Genomic DNA, 21,035 nt, shown 5'->3' with positions numbered 1-21,035 from the left:
GACCCTAATAAAAACGAGGCAACAAGTGTCAGCCGCTTAGCACTGCCCAGCAAGGGCTCAGTCAAGGGCAAGGCTATCACTATCACTGAGACGTGACAAACCCCCAACTCCCCAGTCCTCTCTGGACAGAAGGAGGGGGTAGAGAAGCATTTCTCAAGCTTCAAGCATTCTCATACCACCTGTACAACTTTTACCCTGGCTTCTTATCTGCTGTACCCTTATTTACTCAGTACTTTTCTTTAGACCTTCTTTAAATCAACTTAATTTATTAAATTTCAACTTTATCTAAAATAATTATTATAATATAATGAACTCATCCTAATTATGTTTTTTCTATTACATGCTAAATGCTTAAGAGACATTTAAATAAACCTAAATAACAATGTGTATCACCTAAAATCATCTCTCATACCATGCTCAGGAAAACACAGGACTCAACGAGCAATAAGGGCCTTCTGGCTCTCAATTTGGCTCCAGCTCTAGGGCCTCATCCAGGGAGACCACCTTTCTGATCCAACAGGCAGCCTCAGAGATCTGCCTCTGCTCCAAAGATAATACCAGAACTGGGAAGCGGGTGGCAGGGTTTAGATGGGCCAAAGTGGGGCCACCAACCTTGGGGATGGCCTCGCTCACAGCATAGCTGGCCTTGTCACTGACCCACACCTTCTCCCTCGGGGAGAGGTCAGCACACAGGGCCTTGAGCTCGCTCAGGATGGACTTGTAGGGATGCACCTGGATCCTGTATTCAGCCTCCAAGCCCAAGTCAAGAAGCAGGTGCTCCTTCACACTGGGGGCGTCTATGCGGTCACCATCAATGAAGAGCCTGCAGATGAAGGAGACGTTGGTGGCAGAAAAAGGAGGGAACATGAGTGAGGGGGAGGGAACATGAGTGAGAGGGTGGCAACCCAGACACACATCAGGCTCTGTTTCCTGGCAACAAAGCCAAGCCGCTTTTCTCTCCTCCCCACTCCTTTCCCAAATCCTGCTCTCCAAGCTGTATTCCCTGTCACCATTTATGTTGTCATCATCCACGCAATTCGCCAAGCCAGAAATCTGGGCAGTATTCTCCTTCACTGATGACCCTCTTCTCCTCCTTCATTAAGACCTTGGGACCCACAGCCTAAATCTCCATCGAATCTGTCCAGCTTATCTACAGCCTCGCCCAGTCACCACGCAGGTTCAGGTCCCATCATCTCTCACTTGGGTTAATGCCATTGCCTCTAAGTCTTTCTCCATCTATCGATTTTTCAGTCATAATATTCTTTACAACTTGTATGTCTAACATGTGGTTCCCTCCGAAAAATGTGTTCAATAGCTTCCCACTATTCTTGTTCAGAACAAGTACCCAAGCTCCTGAATGTGGCCCACAAGGCCTTTCTTTTTCGTGGCCCCTGCTCACATTTTGGCTTCACTATGTTCCGACCTCACCAAACCTCTTCAGGTCCTCCCCATGCACTGTGATCTCTCCTGCCCAGAGCCTCCAAAAATGCTGTTCCCTCTGCTTGGATCACAGTTCCCTGCTCCTCCTCGCCCTGCCATTCACCTAACTCACTCACATTTATCCTTACTCTCTGCTTCTATACTACATTCCCCAATATTACATTACTACTCTGATCTCCAAGTCTAGGTCAGGCCCCTCTCATAACACCTGTATCCATCCCACAGGCATGCTGCTGCCCACTTATATGCCCAAATGCTTCAGAAAGAGGAGATGCTCATCTCCCCAACTCCAACCCAGGACCCTGTCCTGTCTCGGTCACTCTAGCACCTAACAGAGACCTTTGGCAAATCACAGGCATTTAATAAATGTGTTGTCTTAATGCAAAAAGCTATTTAAATAGAATAGTAATGACAAGAAGGCCACAAGAAATGCTTTGAAAAAATAAACTGACAATTCAACAAAGCGTAGTTTCAGAGGTTTTCCCGGATTATTTTTGACCTTCGAAATGACTGGGTTTATTTGCACTGTGGACCCAGAATTGTATAACTGAGCATATATACCCCTTTACACTGACTGCTAGAAAACTTGGCATCAAATATGTGGCCTCAACAAGACCTTGCAGCAAAAATTTTGTGAACTAACCTCACTCATAAGGACTACCCTCACTCCAGCTTGGTCCTAATGTTCTCACCTACTTGTTTTTTAGTCTCATAGTACTACAGATACTTTCATGCATTTCAAATCATTTTGGGGGCTCAAAGAGAGGCAGGATATAAATAAACACTTGCTAAGGAAGAAAAGAAGGGAAAATGTTAAAGGGGCAAGAAAAAAAGAAGTGCATTAGTGAAACAGCAGGCAGTGATGGGTGGGCCAGCACCAGAAAGGGCACACCAGGGCTGTGAGGAGCTGTGGAAGGAAGTTTCAGATGTGGGGCAAACACTCACATGATTGTCTCTAGTCCTATGACTGCGTAGGAGAAAAATACTGGATTGTGCTCCACATCTGATCCTCGGAGATTAAATAGCCCTAGAAAAGAAATCAAAGTTCCTGTCACCTGCCTGACTTAAGATTGTAAGAGGTCGCTTGTAGAGGGAGGGAAGTTTCAGCTTGGAGTCCAGCTGCTATGGAAGGACTCAGTGGAATCGCACAAAAGGCCGGAAGCCTGACTCCTGCCTGATTCCACCTCTGAGCTGCATTTGCTCATGTCCACCACGTGATGGCACCAGAGCTGTTTCTCATGCTCCCACATCACTGCCCGGAAAAGGGAATAAAAGCTATTAGTCAAAATCATGAGAACTGCCCCCACAAAGAGTTGAAATGATCCGCCTAGTGGTGACCTGCCAGGCCTGGCCTTGAAGCCAATAAACCTCTGGCACTCCCAAATAAAAAGGAAGGAGACAAACAGTTTCTCCCTTCTGAGGCAGATGACCTAGGGTAGAAAAACTGAGACCCTCCCACAAGGGAAGCTAGGCAGGCCTTCTCTGCAAGGGTCAGTGAGCCCCACGGAGACAGGGTTTCCTGTCAGAGGTGGAAAGAAAAGCAGTGAGTCAGCGAGGCTGCAGCTCACAAATGAAAGCAGAGCCTGCGGGCTAGCCATGAGTCTGCTCTGGCACCACAGCTGGGTGGGGGACCTGTGGACAGCCAGGGTCAGTGATGTCACTGAATGTCTGAGAACTAGAGACCAGGAGAGAGCACAGTTCTGGTCCCAGGACTTCCAGCTGCCCATTGCTGCATTCGTGAGGATCAGAGCAAAAAAAAAGGACTGGGCATTAAAAGTACTACCTCTATTTGAAAATAATGGCTTCTCAAAGTAAAGTGATGAGGCAACATTTTTTGCCTATCATGCTAGTACTTCTTAAAAAGTGACAGTACCTAGGGTTAGGGTGTGGCAAGATGGGCAAATTCAAATACCACGGTGTAAACTTTCTGGCAGACAAAGGGCAAGATGAGTCAAAAGCCCTAAAAGCCAACCAGAAGTAGGAAGAAAATGATCAAACATTAAGCCATGGATTCATGAACCAAGATTTTGTTGGTAGCATTATAATAAATTATGGGATAACTGCAAATAACCCAAAGGTCATCCTTAGGGAAATGATTAAATAAATTATGATATAACCACATGTTGGAATCTTTAATACTCACTTTACAATTATGCTTATATATGCTTATAGTATACTGATACATTGAAAAAATCAGGCTATAAAATGATACATGTATAAAGTACTGATATTGGTTATCTCTAAGTAAGAGAATTTATAGGTGATTTTTTTTTTCTTTTTCTTTTTCTTCCTCTGCATTTTCCAAGTTTTCTATCATGGGATTGTGTTTTTGTTACAATCAGGGACAGAAAAAAGTTGTATATGTGTTTTTCTCTGATGTTGAATTGAGGTCATTAAGTTAATTAGGGATGTAAGTCACTGATACACTTGACAATGCTTTAGGGATGGAAGACACAGGGATTGAAGAGAGAGGACACTGCAGTAGGGTCTCATTCTCTAGTGAGAAGGCAAAAAGATAAAGCAGTGCCTCTTTTCAGTTGCCCTGGGTCAAATCCACTCAGAAACCAGAAGATAGGACAGGAAGGTTCAACCAGATTCCAGCAGGTTTCAGATCAAAGAAGGTGCTGAACAACTGCATGAAGCTGCATTAAGGTCTAAAGATTGAGAAACTGCTATTATATCAATGGGCTTGGGGAGGAACTTTTAGTTCCTAGTTTTCTGAGGCAGAAATGTTCCCAGAACATTCTCACTATAAAGGCCTTAGGAAACTACAGGACAAATGTAAGGAAAACAGGTCTCTCCTATGATCCCACTGCTATACATACAAAGAGGCTGACAGACACAAAATGTTTTTAGGAAGTGCCCTTCCTCAGAGGTGCCATGATCCTGAGAGATTGGCCAGCGGTGGGCATCACTCAGTTGTAATACTGCTCTAGGCAAGCTTCGCTCCCCTCCCCAACTCCCTGTAATTCTTTCTCCTTCATCCTAGCTGGTATCTCCTATACCCATTTGGTGGCAGTCTTCTGCTTCTTCCCTGGCCACTCAGAAAGTTGAATGGCATGAACACACAGATTTCCCAGAGACCCAAAGGAGAGACTGGGTAACAAGCCCAGGCAGTGAAACCAGAGCACTCACACGCAATCTCATCCAAGGCAGTGACCACAAACCACACGACGTTCCTCTCAGCCATTTTCAACCGAAGGTCTGCAACCTTGTCCTTCCAGGAGATGCCTGCAAGAAACAAATGCACTTTAACTCCAGCCCCACCCAGAAAGCAGTAGGAACCCAGTGAAGAAACCTACCCCAAACATCTTTAATCAGCACCACTTCTTACAGGGAGCACGCTACCTACACAGGCAGGAGGCCTGGAGTCAAGCCCTATACGGGAGGTGTCCAAGCCACTTGACTGTTGTGAGCCTTGACTGCCTCACCAGTAAAATTCATTCATTTATGCATCCCACAAATGCCTATTAGCATCTAGACTTGCCAAGAATAGATACATGCCAGGCACTCTGCTGGTCACTGTGGTTACAGCTCTGAGCCAGACTCAGTCCCTATCTTTATGGGGCTTACAATCTAGAAGGGAAGACAGACAATTAAACCAGCAATTGATACACTACTATAAATACTGATGCAATACGGGACACACGGGAGCTACATCAACACACTGCCCAGCAAAGAGGACTCACCCAGTCTCAGAGGTAAGGGGAAGAGCACCCACCACTTGAGGTTCCTGGGGCTGCAAGACTCGCCTTTTGGTGCCAAGACCTAGGAATTCCCTGTAGTCTGACTCACTGGGACTACCACTTCCAAATCACACTTGCCCTTTCAGATACTGCCAAGGCCTCCCTGCCGCTCTGCAAGATGAAATCGTGGTGCTAGAGGAGCTCACCCCATCGCCACCACAATCACCCTACCAGGGCAGCATTCATAACTCGGGGAACAGCCACCTGAGCAGGCTGGGCATCTGTCACCTCGAACAGCATCCTGCAGATAGTGGGCACCCAATGTGAACTAAACAAAAGCTTTATCAGCAACATTTGTTTCTCCTCTCCTACAAGCAAAATGTCAAGAGTTTCTGCTCTAGTGAAAAAAAGCTTCAAATTACATTGATGGAAAATATTTAGCTGACCCTGGGCCACTCACTGGACCCATCCTCCCTATTGGGCAATACCCCTCTGGTGAGAATGTCATATAAGAAAGCAGGGTGGGGGCTGCCCTCACACCCAGGGCTGCTTTGAAGATCAGTTTGGGAATGCTGTTTAAAACTTGGCCCAGGATCTAGGCTGTCATGCTTTCTTCCCAGGACCCCTCTGGGCAATCTGCCTACATTCCACAGCCATCCCCCATCTACCTCTGTTTTTACAGCAAGGCGCCCTCCCCTGCAGCCCCACCTCCAGGCCTCTCCCTCTGCCCCTTCACTGCTTCATAAATCCACACAACGGTTCAGAGAACATGCTGCATACCCACCTCCATCACACAGGCCAGGGAAACACACCCACACCCCAAAGCCTCTAGGGCAGAAAGTACAAGATGGAGGACAGCGGCCTAGGAAGGTAAACCTACAAATGCTGACATAAGAAGGGAAATGGAACCTAGAAGCCTCTATGTTCTATTTCCAATATCAAATACGTTAGAGTGGCAGTTAGCAGCTGAGCGGTTAAAAAAACAACTCAGTGCTTTCAGCAGCACCCAAAAAGCCACCCAACGAGCTTTGCAAAAGTAACCAAAGCCACACTAAGTGGCAGGTAGGTGGCAACAGTGGAAATAAAGCTCCTGCTTCTTCAAATATCCCACTGAGGCAGGATAGGGCAAAATCCTCCTGTCAGCTCAAACTCAACTTGGCTTCAGAAAACTAGGTTGGAGACAACAGGAAGAGGTAGGGGGACAATGGTGGGGACCCTGCTGGGTGGAACCGTGATTCTGACCTGTGTAATCCAGGCCCAGTGTGAGGAGAGGCTTGCAAGGGCGCTCAGGACGGTCTGTCCAGATTTTGTCAACGAGGTTCTCCTTGACGGGAATGAGGTGGTGGCCGGCACTTCGCAGAACCTTGGCCATTTTCTTCCAATAATCTGAGGAGACACATTGTGGCCCAGCCATGAGCCGAACGCCCATTGCAGCGGGGCAGGCAGCAGGGCCTTGAAACCTGGAACCTTCGGAAAGGCGGTGGTGCCGTGGCCCAGAGCTGGGTGTGCAGGATGAGGAACTGCAAAAGCACATCTTCACCACCAGGGGAACTCTTCTCACCTTGACCTCCACTATAAAATCAGTCATACTGAGCACCAAATTCTCCACACCCCACAAGCAAACAAGGAGGATGGAGGGGAGTCTAGAAGCCACTTCCTTACCTAAGCAGAATGGGACCAAGCTCACTCACCTGTAGGAATGATCAAGGGGTCCACACCAACCCTGGATCCTTCAGGAAGCACACTCACCAGCCAGTCTTCTTGAGTTGGTGTGTCCTTCAGACCTACGGAGGGAAGAACTGGTAAGAAACAATTCCCAGTGGACCCACACTCATTATGCCACCAGAAGGATGCAATTCTCTAACATCATGATAGCAGGGTCTTTATTAAGCAGCTTCTTTAAAGTGGATTGACAGGACTTAGAAAATCTGAACCTCCCTTAATCCTGGAAGGCTACAGAAAGACAGGAAGAAGTATAAGTTGGTATGTATGAAAAGCATAAGACATGGGTGAGACAGAAGGGAAAAAAGCATGATTTTTCACTTGACTCCTTGTAAAAATATCCTGGGGATCATTGCCACGTAGGCACAGGGTGTCACCACAAAGATCATCTCCTCGGCCTTCAGTCACTTCCCCACTACTGGTCACTTGATGAGAACCTGGGCAGTGACTTGATGAAGCCTGGGAACTGGAAGCCTCCCACATATCACATACCAGGTAAGGTGATAACATGCTACTAGTGCCCGCCCCTTATCTGCAAGCCAAGAGAAGGTCCCTGCCCCAGGGCTGTGCACAAGTCCTGGCAGCAAAGAGATCTTTCCAAAGATTGTAAGAGAGGCACACAGGAACCTGTCCTGTTGTCTTTATTTATTTATTTACTTTTGAAGACAGAGTCTCGCTCTGTTGCCGAGGCTAGAGTGCAGTGGCGCCATCTCAGCTCACTGCAACCTCCATCTCCTGGGTTCAAACGATTCTCCTGCCTCAGCCTCCCAAGTAGCTGGGATTATAGGCTCACGCTACCATGCCCAGCTTATTTTGTATTTTTAGTAAAGACGGGGTTTCATCATGTTAGCCTGGCTGGTCTCTAACTCCTGGCTTCATGTGATCTGCCTCCCTCAGCTTCCCAAACTGCTGGTCATCTGTTGTCTTTAACATGGGCCTCTGGGTTACCCAACTCCCAGGATGAAAAAACCCTTTCTGTTTCTAAGATGCTAGTCACAGGACACATATCGGCCTTCAGAATGGAACTAAGATTACTTCTATAGTCCAGTTTTCCTTTCATCTAAGCCAACATCTTCCATATCTAGCCAGTTATCTTTGAGATATATACTTTTTTTAACCAATCAGATTTCAGCTAAATAATTAACATCATGGTAAACTGTACATATAACAGAGTAAAAGTTCACATATTCTAAAACAGTAGAAACTATCTTTACTATTTTCTCTACTGAGTATTGATATAACTACATAACCACAGCAGGGAAGTGCAAAGGCTTATAAAGAAAGAAGCTCATGAATTCCAATACTAAAAAACTGCCTAGAAGCTGGCATTGAGTTTTATTCTGCTATTTGATTCTTTCCTATTTTTTTCAAACCACTAAATAAGCCACTTATTTACACAGTTTCTCCTAATGCCCCTAGTATACTACATACTGTAACTTTCACAGGATGAAGTCATGTCATTTCCTAGCAGACAGATCTTTGGCAAAACCCCAGGGATGAATCACTCACTGGCCAACCAAACCCACCAGAATCTCCCTACACAGAAGACTCGGCCGAGGAAACTAGGGAGGGGCCTGGAAGACAGGAGGACTCACCCCCTCTGCCACCCCCTTCCTGCCACATACCTACATTAACGAACAGGCAGGTAGTGTTCGCACCTCTAACATTCTGACACCCAAAATGCTGTCAGACCTAACAGCTGGAATCTGTGGGCCCCAAAGAGAGACGCCTGCTCCCCAGGGGGACACAATGATCTGCTGGGTGCAAGAAAAATGTATCAGAGCTTCTTTCTGTATTTTATAAAAAATTACAAAGTTAGTTTCTGATATTTGGAATATAGAGGAACATGAGCACACATAAGTAACAAATAAACAAACATACATACATGTTGCAGGTGCTTGACTCCCATTAACAGAAGCACGCAAACAGAAAAAATATAAAGGCCATTAGCCTGTCCCTTTATAACAGCCAGCCTCAAATGCCTGCCTCTCTGCGTGTGTGTGTGTGTGTGTGTGTGTGTGTGTGTGTGTGACAGAGAGAGAGAGAGAGAGAATGAGAGAGAGAGAGAGAGAGAGAAAGGGAGGAGAAATCAACTGCAGCAACAAGCAGCAATCTGTAGCTTTGGTGTTTTTATATTTATGAAAAGATTTTTGAGAAATAAAAATTTAAAATAATCCAATGCCAGGACAAAAATGTTCCTTGTTCCTCCCTAAGACAAAGAACGTGTGTGTGTGTGTGTGTGTGTGTGTGTGTGTGTAGGGTGTGTGGCACACACATGAGTGCACACACCCCTCAGTCAGCTGGCTGCCTGGATCTCAGTGTTACAGGCCAGTCATCTATTCCCTGCTGAGTCTGGGGACTATTTCCTTTCCTCATTATTTCCTACAACAAATGAGAAGCATCAGGTATTTTGTTTCACCTTCTCTTTCTCACTTGGCCTTTCCTTATCTTCTGTTTCCCAAGTTCAAAATCCAGGAAGGAAAGACTCTGTACAATCACTAAAACCGTGTTTCTAAAGACAATTTTAATGACAGGAAAATACATATGGCAGAAAATTAAAAGAAAACACAGAGCACATACACACATTATTTAATAAACATTAATCTATATGCTTTCCACATAGTATTGCTTTAATTCTCACCACTTTATGTGTTACTTACTTACTGTGATTAGCCCATTTTACAGATGAGTAAACTAAAGTGCTGCAAGTGAAGCGACTGGCCCAAGAAAGTTCCAGACCCTTTCTCTTGCCCTGCATGCTGCTCTTCTCCAGAGCTAAGCTGCCAGAAGCAAGTCCAAGATCCTCAGAGAGAGCCTTGGGGGAGAGCTTTCTGGCTTCTGCTGCCAGTGACACCTTGCCTTTATTTCACTCTAAACCATGAGGCAGAAAACAGAAGGTCCCCAGTACAGGAGTGAAATTCACAGCAACATGATCTGCAGTAAATCAACTGTCCTCTCTAGCCCTCAATTTCCCCTCAGTAAAATGAGAACCAGGGTCCTCCAAAATTGAATGTACACTGGTATGCATGGATAGGCATGCCATTTTTCTTTCCTCAGTTTTCCTTGGATTCTCAAAAGCGTCCATGACTGCATAAAAGGATTAAGATCCAGGAGTCCTGATGATCTCTAGGATCCCTGCCCAGATCAGGCCAACTAAGTTCGAGCTAGCCATGCCTGTACCCACCCATCTTCATGAGTGTCCAGTTGCTGTCCATTTGCTTGGCAGCCTGGAGAAAGTAGCGCCCATCAGTCCACATGGCGGCATGCTCTTCTGTGATGATGGCTGTGCCTGCAGCAGGGGAGGAAAAAAAGGGTTTCTAACAACTGCCCAGAAGCTACACAAAATGACAGCAGACAGGTGAGAACAGTAAGAGGCACCAGCTCCTCATGGGGCAGATGGGTCCTTGACTCCAAAGAAACCTCTGGGCAAGAGAAGACCACACCTCGGAAAACAAGCTGTGTGTCAAGCTCTGAAAGAACGGTCCTGAGACCCAAGCTGCCTGGCACTGGACCCTGCACAAAAAGGACTGCACTTGTGCAGTATGTGACAAGGCCAGAATGGAGAACTGTAGACCTATGGCCACAGTGGTCTCATATAATCAACACGAAAGAGGGAGGGATGGTTCGTGCTCTGCCATCACAGCCACTCCTCTGCTCCACCAGACACCCAGAGGAGCTGTTTCACATTTCCTAGAGAAAGACCAAGTGGGCCCTATGCATGTTCCTAGCAGGAAGCTTGTGCCTCCTACCTGTATCTGCCCTCAGTTCCCACAGGCCTGGCAGAACTTAGGGCTTTTGGCCGAGATGTCAGCCAAAGCCAATCCTAATGTGCCAACTAACACAAGCACTTATGCCAAAGGAAGCAGTGTGCTAACCGCAATGGGACAGCAGCTCCCACCTTGTCCAGCTTGCTTTAGAGACAAACTGAAATGGGGAGCCCACCCAAAACTCAAAGGCATAACAGTTTTGAGGAAACTATGGAAGGACAAAAAATATAGCTTAACGTTAACCTTTGTTATTTAAGCCAAGAGTGAAAACAGAAAAACCAAAAGCCAAGCACTTGGAGAATTATTTGGGACCAATAAGCTAAGAGGGGAGGTTCTGGAATGATATTAAAGTCTCATTTCTTATTTGGGGTGCAAGTAACACAGGTATATTTAGTTTAATTAATGGAACTTTTATATGCATGTTATATTCGATAAAAAGTTCAAAAATTTTTTTTAAATAAAAATTGTCAAAACTTTGAAAGCAAAGGTACAGGGAGGAATAAAAAGAGTTACTGAAAGGTGACCTTGGGGAGCCAGGAAAGGCTGGGAACCCACACCTTTCTGCAGAGATTCAATGAGGAGCATCTGGTTTGCATTTTCTTTTTGCTTCTATATCACAGGCTGAAACTTGGTTCAGTTATTTTTAGGAGAACAAAGGTGCAGCAAGAACAGAGAAAATGTAAGTGACTCACCCGCAGAGCCATCGAATCCAGAAACAAAAGCCCGCCGACAGTCACACGGAGCAATATACTCACTCTGGAAAACAAAGATGACAACAAAGTGGGCTTCGTTCAGTCGTGAGCAGACTGCTCTGCCTGCTTAGCCTTGTGCTAGGCGCAGCAGGGACTAGGAAGGCTGGGGAATCCTTGGCACTCACTCTCAAGGAGCCAACAGTCTAGCTGAAAACAACAAATTAGCACACACTGCAGAAGACTCTAATTAATTAAGGGCAGAGAGAGCTGTTCCCTTTAGCCTCCATTTCCTCATTAGGAGAACCAAAGGACATCAAGAGAAACAGATAAAAACTGCTCTTTCTTCACTGAGCTCTTACTCAAAAATCAAACCAATAGCCTTCTCCCCTGCTTGCCACTGACATTTAAGCATCTGTTATTTTCCTGAAAAGTAAGGCTGAATTTCTGTGTTAAGCACCAGTAAGTCCCTCACTTAAGTTTCTGTAGGTACTGACTTGTTTCCAAACTTCCTGTTTGGGTCCTCCTCTGAGGTGGCATCACCAATCTCTCCCATGCAGACCCTGTCCCTTCCTGTTAGGGAGTGAGCGGAAATGCTTCATCCAATCCAGGACGTCTCAGTAAAGTAAAATGTCATGTCCAAAACCAGGTTCTTCCCAGCTAATAATCCCCTTGCCTCTGTATGGAATGGGATTAGGGAGTGAGGAAAGTAAGAGATTCTTATGCCTGGGCAAAGGGTATAAGACAAAATGTGCAACTTCTGGTAATAGCCAGTGAGGCACAGGGAGTTTAAGTAACTGGCCCGAAGTCACACAGCTCATTAAGTAGCAGAGGCAGGATTTGAACCTAGGCAGTCAACTCCAGAGTCTGGACTCTGAAGCCCTATGCCAGGCTACCAACACAAGACACATTATCTCTCGCCCTCATCATGCTCTAGGATAAGACCAATAGCAAATGAGAAAACTGAGGTTCAAAGAGGGAATCTTTAGGTAACTTGCCCACTGACAAGTTAATAGTAGGCCAGGGTCCAAAGCCAGGCCTGCCTGAGTACAGAGCTCCTGCTTCTTCTACAGCTACCAGGATTCTCCCAAGTCAAAGAACCTGGCAAGGTTAAGAAAGCTTAGGGTGAGGAATGGGGCTGCTGTCCAGACTCATGGCATTTTTAGGATAGCCAACATGATGTAGGGGAAAAAGACCCTCATGTTCCCTTCCTGCCATGTAGTTAAGGACTACCCCTTTCAGCCAGGCACAGTGGCTCATGCCTGTAATCCTAGCACTTTGAGTGGCTGAGGCGGGAGGACTGCTTGAACCCAGGAACTTGAGACCAGCCTGGGAGCATGGTGAAACGTCATCTCTACAAAAAATACAAAAATTAGCCATGGTGGCACGTGCCTATAATCCCAGGTATTCAGGACACTGAGGTGGGGGAATAATCTGAGCCCAGGAGGTTGAGGCTACATAGTGACACATGATCACACAACTGGATACCAGCCTAGGCAACAGAGTGAGATCCAATATAAAAAAAACAAAAAACACAAAAAAAAAAAACAAAAAAAAAAAAGCCAGAACTGCCCCTTTCACCAAGGCACCAACAAACACAGCCTCAAACCAGCCTCCAGGGAGATACTAGAAGGGCCACCATAGAGAACCACAATAGGATAGAGAAGCTCCGGGCCACCTGCCCTCTAGCCCAGGCCCAGCTGCATGATCTGCGACAAGTCCTGGCAGCTCTCTCGGCCTCATTTCCTCATCTCTAAGACGGGGCATTTCAGATTGCTAAATGCAACAGCAAGCATGTTTTATTCCTAAAGCATAAAGGAACATTCAGTCAACATTGCTAAAGAAATAGAACGAAATGGCCAGCAGCATCATTTATGAACTGCAGATCCTCATCTGTTTATTAACCCAGTAATCACTGTGTCCAAGACTTTTTATTAAAAAGTAACAATGGGGATAAGGGTGGCCCACACACATCTCCTAGGCCTCTTGTGACAAACAGTAAGTTAATGTCTTTGAAAACTCACCAGAAACATTAAAGTGCTGCGTGTACGCAATGGAAAAGGGATTATTAATCTCTTCTTCCTAAGCAGTGAGAAGACATCTAAGGGGCTGGGAAAACTAAGTTAAAAATAACTCTTGTGCTAAAAATCACTGTGCATAATGGGGAATACACAGTGAGGACAATCTCCACCAACATGATTCCTCGGGCTTGGGGCTCTCCCACCCATGACACGGGGTGAAAACACTGGCAAAGGCTGGCAGAGAACGCAGTACAGATCTCAGTCCAACCAGACTCTTCCAGTCAGGGACACAGTACTCTAGCACCTTTCTGGGCAAGGTTGGGAGAGATGGAAGATCCGCAGGGTTTACCTAGACTTCTCCATCAGCAAAGGCAGGGAAAGAGTTCCTCCAAAGGGAGGCAGAATTAACAGCAAATGGACATGTTTAGTTTGGGATGGAGACAAGGTCTAGGGTAAGAATGTCCAGACATGACCTAAGTGGTCAACACTCCAGAAAGACATTGCTGAGCAAGGCTGGCCACAGCCTCCTTTCCACACTGACAGGCTATGCAGAAGCCAGACAAGCACTGGCCCAGGGCTGTCACTCTCCTTCTCCCAGGCATGAAGCTGGCAACACCCAGGGGCGGTCTCCTCAGAGTACAGCATAAGCCAAAGCTGTAACATGCTAGGAAAAAGACACACAAAAAAGCACAGCTGTGGGCTTTTTCTCAAAACCACCCACTTCTCTCCATTTCTAATAGCAGCACTCAGTCCAACCCTCCATCAGCTCTACCTGGACTGCCGCCCCTACAATCCACTCTGCACATACACTCAGAGTGAGCTTCTCCAAATATCTAAGATCATGTTGGCAACCTCCTGAAAACCTTCCAGTGGCATCCTATTATATTTAAGATACAATCCAAACCCTGGTCCAGTCCAGGCACCAGCGGATCTGACTTTGCCAGTCCTCTTGGAACTCTCCTCCCACTCACCATGCTCCAGCCACACCCACCTCTTCTCTGCTCTTTGCATATCCTGAGCTCATTCCTGCTTGAGGGCCTTGGCGCATGCGCTTCCTTGTGCCTATACGTCTTTCTGATCATGGCATGGTTAGTTCCTTCTCTTCATTACATCTGAGATCAAATGTCACCTCCACAGAGAGGTCTACCTGGACTACCCAGCTATAATGGCCACCCAGCCACTTTTAAATCCCTGTATAGACAGTACACACATATTCTAGATATTTGCCTTTCTTTTTTTTTTTTTTGGAGACAGGATCTCCTTCTGTTACCCTGGCTGGAGTGTGGTGACACAATTATGGCTCATTGTATCCTTGACTTCTCAGGTTCAAGTAATCCTTCCACCTCAGCCTTCTGAATAGCTAGGACTACAGGCACATATCTTTTTTTTTTTTTAAGAAACAGGGTGTCATCATGTTGCCAGGCTGGTCTTGAACTTCTGGGCTCAAGTGATCAGCCTGCCTCATCCTCCCAACGTGCAAGGATTACAGGCATGAGCCACCATGCTGCGAAATGTTTCTCTTCTCACTGAACTTTTTACATTTTTATTGTATTGTTCCTTAACACCCCCAGCCCCAACCCCAAGCATATAAGTTCCATGAGATCAGGTTACCTGTCTTGTCACTGTTCCTGCACTCAGCACAGGTGACACACAGATCCTCAACCAACATTTGTATTATAAATGAACAAGCAGAAGGAGACATGAAGCTTTTCCCTACACCCAGTTAAAACCTCAACCATCTCTATGAAGATGGAAGAAGGGACCCGAAGCCAGGGAATGCAGGTGGCCTCTAGAAGCTGGAAAAGGCAAGGAAATGGACTCTCCCGGGAGCCCACAGAAGTGACAGCCCTGCTGACCCATTTTAGACTTCAGATCTCCAGAACCATAAGAGAATAAATTTGTTTTAAGTCACTGTTTGTGGTACTTTGTTAGAGCAGTGATAGGAAACTAATACATTATCTAATGGGGAAAAGATCAAAAGGGATTATAAATGGGGTTTCAAACTCAAATCCCTCAGGGTACAGGACAAAGGATGTCTTTTCTAAAGACAGCAGCTCTTACTCAGCTCTGATGACTGAAATGCAGCCCACATGTTGCCAACCTTCAATATTTCAGAACAAGCTAGAAATATACGTTCATGAGAAATCACCCAATTTTTAAATGTTGGTATCTAATTCCAACAATATAAACAATACGTAGCCAAATAAAGCATCTGTAAACTTAAAAAAAAAAAAAAAAAGCCACAGTCATCTCTGAAAAATCTGGTTCAGGAATCCCCCTCTTCCATGAAGCTGCCTGACCCACTTCAGCTTTCAGAGTCTCCCACAGCTCTGAATGTTAGACCATCCACGTTGGCACTTATCCATACCCTGCCTTGGGTAATGTTGACAAATAATGTTAGCTAAGATTATTTAGTCTGTATTGTTTATTATTGTCTCAACATCTACTAGTTGCCAATAACTGCTTCATTTCCTCTTATTCCAATCCTCACAGCAGCTCTGGAAGGTATCCTCCCTCGCCAATCTACAAATGAAAAAAATGAAGCTTAGAGAAATAACTAACGTCCCCAAGGTAACACCACAGTAAATGGCAGAATCAAGATCTGAACTAGGTCTAACTTTTTTTTTTTTTTCAGATGGAGTCTCCTTTTGTTGCCTGGGCTAGAATACAGTGGTATAATCTCAGCTCACTACAACCTCCACCTCCCAGGTTCACGTGATTCTCGTGCCTCAGCAACCCAAGTAGCTAGGAACACAGGTGCCCACCACCACACCCGCACACCCAGCTAATTTTTGTATTTTTAGTAGAGACAGGGTTTTGCCATGTTGGCCAGGCTGGTCTAGAACTCCTGGCCTCAAGTGATCCACCCTCCTCAGCCTCCCAAAGTGTGGGATTATAAACATGAGCCACTGTGCCCGGCCTCAGGTCTGACTTTTAAAAGCCCATACCTTTGCAAGCTGCCAAGCAACTTCTAATTTTTTACAGAAGTGTACATCTAGTCTCACAATTGGATTGTAAATTCTGAGGGAACAAGGAATACGAGGTATATGCTGCACTTACCACTACCTTCATCAGCCACATAACAGACATCTCCTAGAACCAGGAGTCAGACCTCTGTTCAAGCCTGGTTCCCCGTTTACTTGCTGGGTAAACCTGGGACTCAACTTCCTCATCTGTAAAATGGGGATGAACATAATGCCCACTTTGAAGGGTTGAGGTGAGACATAAAGCAATTAGTGCATGCTGAACATCTGATGAACTGCAGCACTTATTGCTATGCACTGCACTGAGCTTGGCTCTATAGCAAACATAAGAAACTATCTTCTCGAAGTAGACAATCAGCAATACTAACAATATAGACAGATATTCCATGAAACATTAACACTAATAAACAGCCATATAAACTATGCTGAGTATGCAGTATGGTATTTGCTATAGTTTAAAGGATGCTAAGATGTGTCTTAGATCCATCAGAATCAAAGGTTTGACTGGGCCACAAGGATAGGTGAAGGGAGCAGGAAAACAGTCCAGAGAGAGGGAAAGGTATGACAAGACCCAGGAGCAAGGAGCAAGAAGCAAGAGGCCTGCCACGAGACAGAGAGCCTATTAGCCTAATGGCAGGAGCAGGAAGTTCAAGGGAGCAGCTGCAGAGATTTCTATAAAAGCCGTCCAAAGACAGATAGTCAGACCTTAAACATCACACTAAGAGGATGAACTTTATCCTGCAAGTTCTAGAGAGACACTCAAAGTTAAGAGCGGGTGGGGACATGACCAGAGCTGGGTTTGAAGACGAGGGATCTACATGGCTGGTCACAGGCAAATGGAACTTGGCAAGTAAGGCTGACAACTGATGCCAAGATAAGCACAATTAAAGTTACTAGAGTCCACACTAGGGTGACATCCTTTCCCCTCCCTTACCCTCTTCTCCCATCAGCCATGAGCCTGGCACGGTGCCTCAAACATACAAGGTTCTCAAGAAAACGAAACTGAATGAATAAATGGCCATCTGTCCACAGGAAGTACCAAAGGTCAGACTGTGAATGGAGATGTCGGCTCCTCGTTTCCAAATATAAGTCTTCGACATTTTTTTCTCTTTCCCAAATGAAACCAAGTCAGGGTATGTGGGAGAAACTGATAGCCGTCCAAAGATTTGTGCTCCTTCCTCAGTGTATAAGAGTCACTGGAAAGTAGCTGCCCAGCCAAGACTTCATTCCTGGGCCTTCTTACATTGAGGTGAGATCACATGACTGATTCTCATCAATGACATGTGGGTGAGAGGTGATGCCTGGGTCAGGGCTCTTACAAATGAGTATGCCCTGTCCATATTCTTTCCCCTTACCAGCTAAAATGGTGGCACTATGGGACGAAAAAAGCCTGGATCCCTGAATCACTTTCCCTCAAGGTAGAGGGAGGTCCCCCACCAACCAGGAAAACCCAGTCTATACTGCTTTGTGAAATAAAAAATGAGGCTTTACAATACCAGGCCACTGAAACTTCGAGATGTGTTACCACAGCTAGCGTTATTGCAACACAACAGATAAAAATTCACTGTGGGATAAAAATCACTAACCACACTCCAAGAGAAAACCTGTTTATGAAATACAAAAGAAAATAAAACAGGAAGCTGACTCCAAGAGAATGGAGTAGGGTCCAAAGAGTTTAGGAAAATCTGATTCATGTCTTCCAGTAGAAGGAACCATAAACAACATCAAAGATTCACATTGACAGAGTCAGTCCCTGACAAAACATCACCCTTTGACTAAGCCAAGCCTAATAACATAATATGGGGTCTTAAGACAGGAAGGATTAGGAATTAACGATTTCTAAAAGGCAGTGCTGGCAGGGCTCTGACTCCAACCAATGATTTTCCTAGTTTGAGGCAAGTGGTGCCCAGAAATCCCAATGTTTGACTTAGATGTCACATGAAAGTACCCAGATTACCAGAGAGAACAGACAATTCCTTGCTGCAAAAATCTCCCGGGCCCAAGCTCATTAATACTACAACCTTAATACCACAGCCCTTGTTCCAAGTTTAAAAAGAAGACACCATTAGAGTTGCAGAGGACAGAGAGAAGCAGACCACTAGAGTGCCAAGTCCTTGCGTAAGTATGCATTTGAGGCACCTTGCCTCTCTAGCAAGGAACAGTGTGTGGGTGTGTATATTTGTGTTTCGGAAAGCACATAAAGGACAGATTTCAAGATTCCCCTTCATTTCTCCAACACTCCCCCCTCCCACACGTAGGAGAAACTCCAATAACCCAGAATCGACCCTGAAATGAAACAATTTAGAAACAAGAGCCACAGGGAACAGCGGCCTCTCTATTACCGAGGAGACTACCGAGGCAGGTCACACATAAAGCCAGCCCTTCCTTCTTATTCTCACAATCACAACAAGGATCCAGAGTCCCACTTAACAGTCACCCCAACTTTATCTCTCTTCTCCACAGAAACTAAAACAAGGAACCCATTTCTTTCTGTTGATGGCACCATAAACACTCTCCGGCTTCAAACCTTCCCAATCCCCTCTGCCACCTGCCTGTGAGGTCCACATTTAATCCAGGCTCTACTACTCTCCAAATCCTACCCCTCCTTTCCGCTTCTAAGGCCAGTACCCAAGTCTAGGCCCTCTTTACCCCAACTCTTTGAGCTCCTGCAGTGGCCTAACAGGTTTCTCAATTTCCAGAGTCTCCTTTCTTCAATCCACACTAAACACTGCTCCTTCTGATCATGTCACTCTAAATCCTGATTCTGGGAATCAAGGACAATCATGACCAGTCAGGGGTAACTCATGGATTGTCCTAACCGGGTCCCTATTTTCCTTTCTCCTTTAAGCTTATCGTCGTCATGCATGTTCCCTTAATTCCACAGATTTCCATGGTATTTCTTGTATTTCTCTATTTCCATCCATCCAAATTCTACCTGCTCTTATTCCAATTTAAATCCTACTTCCTCCACGAAGACTTCCTTGATCCTTGATCTTGCCAGCTTAAAATACTGTCCCCTATGAATTCAGTTCACACTTTAAGTAAACTTGTACTGTCCATTATAGTTGCCACCAGCCACATGTGTCTACTAAGCACTTGTAATGTGGCTAATGTGACTCAGAAACAGAATACTTAATTTTATCTCACTTCAATAAATTGAAATATACATTTAAAAACTGATATTTGGCCAGGCATTGTGGCTCACACCCGTTCCCAGTGCTTAAGGAGGCCAAGGCGAGCAGATCACCTGAGGTCAGAAGTTTGAGACCAGCCTGACCAACATGGAAAAATCCCGTCTCTACTAAAAATGCAAAATTAGCCAGGCATGGTGGCACATGTCTGTAATCCTAGCTACTCAGGAGGCTGAGCGAGGAGAATTGCTTGAACCTGGGAGGCGGAGATTGCAGTGAGCTGAGATGGTGCCATTGTACTCCAGCATGGGCAACAAGGGTGAAACTCCATCTCAAAAAAAACTGATATTCAAGATTCAGTTACTGGAAAACTTTTAAGTATGTTTAGAACAACTTGGGTCTGTGAGTCCACCTTTTCAACTGTTACCTTTATAAAATTTAAACACAGATCAAATATTTCCAATGAAAATTTCACATTCAAATTGCAAAGTTTTGTAAAATAGCATATTTGAAATCTCAGCATAAAAAGGAATATAAAGTATCTTCTTAGTAATTTTTATACTGATGATGTGCTAAAATAATATGCTGGATTAATAAAATGTTATTAAAATTAATTTCACTGCTCTTTTAAAGTGGCTACGTGATTACATACATACCTCACAGATTTCTACCAGACAGTGCTAATGAGGTCCTTTCCAATGACACTTACCAGTTTCTTTTTGTGTCTGCATTTATGACTGTGGCTTATCTATTCTGTTTTTCTGAGACGAAGTCTTGCTCTGACGCCTGGCTGGAGTGTAGCGGTGCAATCTCAGCTCACTGCAGCCTCTGCCCCCTGCGTTCAACCAATTCTCCTGCCTCAGCCTCCCGAGTAGCTGGGAATACAGGTGCGTGCCACCATGCCCAGCTAATTTTTCTATTTTTAGTAGAGATGTGGTTTCACTACGTTGGCCAGGATGGTCTCGATCTCTTGACCTCGTTATCTGCCCTCCTCAGCCTCCCAAAGTGCTGGGATTATAAGCATGAGCCACCGCACCCAGCTGGCTTATGTATTCTTTAATCTCTTCAAAGGCAATCTATTCATCTCTACAACAGTAATAATAGCAACATAGCGGCAGCTAATATTATGAGACTTCTCAGATGGCATCAAGCATTCAAGCTTCAAGCATTCAGGTGGTTCAAGCATTCACATCTACAGTATGAACTCATTTCATTCTAACAACAGGCCACAAGGTACATATTGTCACAATCTCCTTTTTGCAAATGCAGAAAATGAGATCCAGAAAGTTTAACTGACACTTCAGAAATTTATGTAACTTGCCTAGAGTCAAGCAACTAGTAAGTGGCATATCTAGCATCTGAACCCAGAAAGGTTCTAGAGCTCATACTCTTACTTATACGCTAACTACCTGCCCTCTGCATTTTCCCCAGGACTTAGCCCTGAGCAGCATTCAGAAAACATGCAAACAAACAAAAGACAACTTCCCCACATATGTAGGAGAGACAGCTAAGCTACAGCAATAGAAATGACAGTTAAGATTATAAAAGAAAAAGTGGAGAGGTGTGATGAAGATGGAAGGACAGCAAGAGTGCAA

At 45.1% G+C, this 21,035-nt stretch overlaps 1 protein-coding gene across 3 annotated transcripts in view; it reads right to left on the bottom strand.

The window, feature by feature from the left end:
* The window catches only part of XPNPEP1 (X-prolyl aminopeptidase 1), a 58,408-nt gene that overhangs the window by 16,105 nt on the left and 21,268 nt on the right, over nucleotides 1–21,035 (bottom strand). For 2 of the 3 annotated variants that reach the window (XM_017499709.2, XM_017499710.2), the window contains 7 exons: nucleotides 11,308–11,371; nucleotides 10,033–10,137; nucleotides 6,818–6,910; nucleotides 6,369–6,512; nucleotides 4,576–4,671; nucleotides 2,386–2,467; nucleotides 613–823 (listed from right to left, as the gene is read on the bottom strand). In XM_017499709.2, coding sequence (XP_017355198.1) covers nucleotides 613–823; nucleotides 2,386–2,467; nucleotides 4,576–4,671; nucleotides 6,369–6,512; nucleotides 6,818–6,910; nucleotides 10,033–10,137; nucleotides 11,308–11,371 — 795 coding nt within the window. Of the gene's footprint in view, nucleotides 1–612; nucleotides 824–2,385; nucleotides 2,468–4,575; nucleotides 4,672–6,368; nucleotides 6,513–6,817; nucleotides 6,911–10,032; nucleotides 10,138–11,307; nucleotides 11,372–16,385; nucleotides 16,499–21,035 lie in introns of all 3 variants that reach the window. The other variant, XM_037728244.1, reaches the window with a different exon arrangement.

Source organism: Cebus imitator, unplaced genomic scaffold, assembly GCF_001604975.1.
Source record: "Cebus imitator isolate Cc_AM_T3 unplaced genomic scaffold, Cebus_imitator-1.0 Scaffold259, whole genome shotgun sequence".
Lineage (NCBI taxonomy): Eukaryota > Metazoa > Chordata > Mammalia > Primates > Cebidae > Cebus > Cebus imitator.
This window is presented reverse-complemented; position numbering and strand designations above follow the sequence as displayed.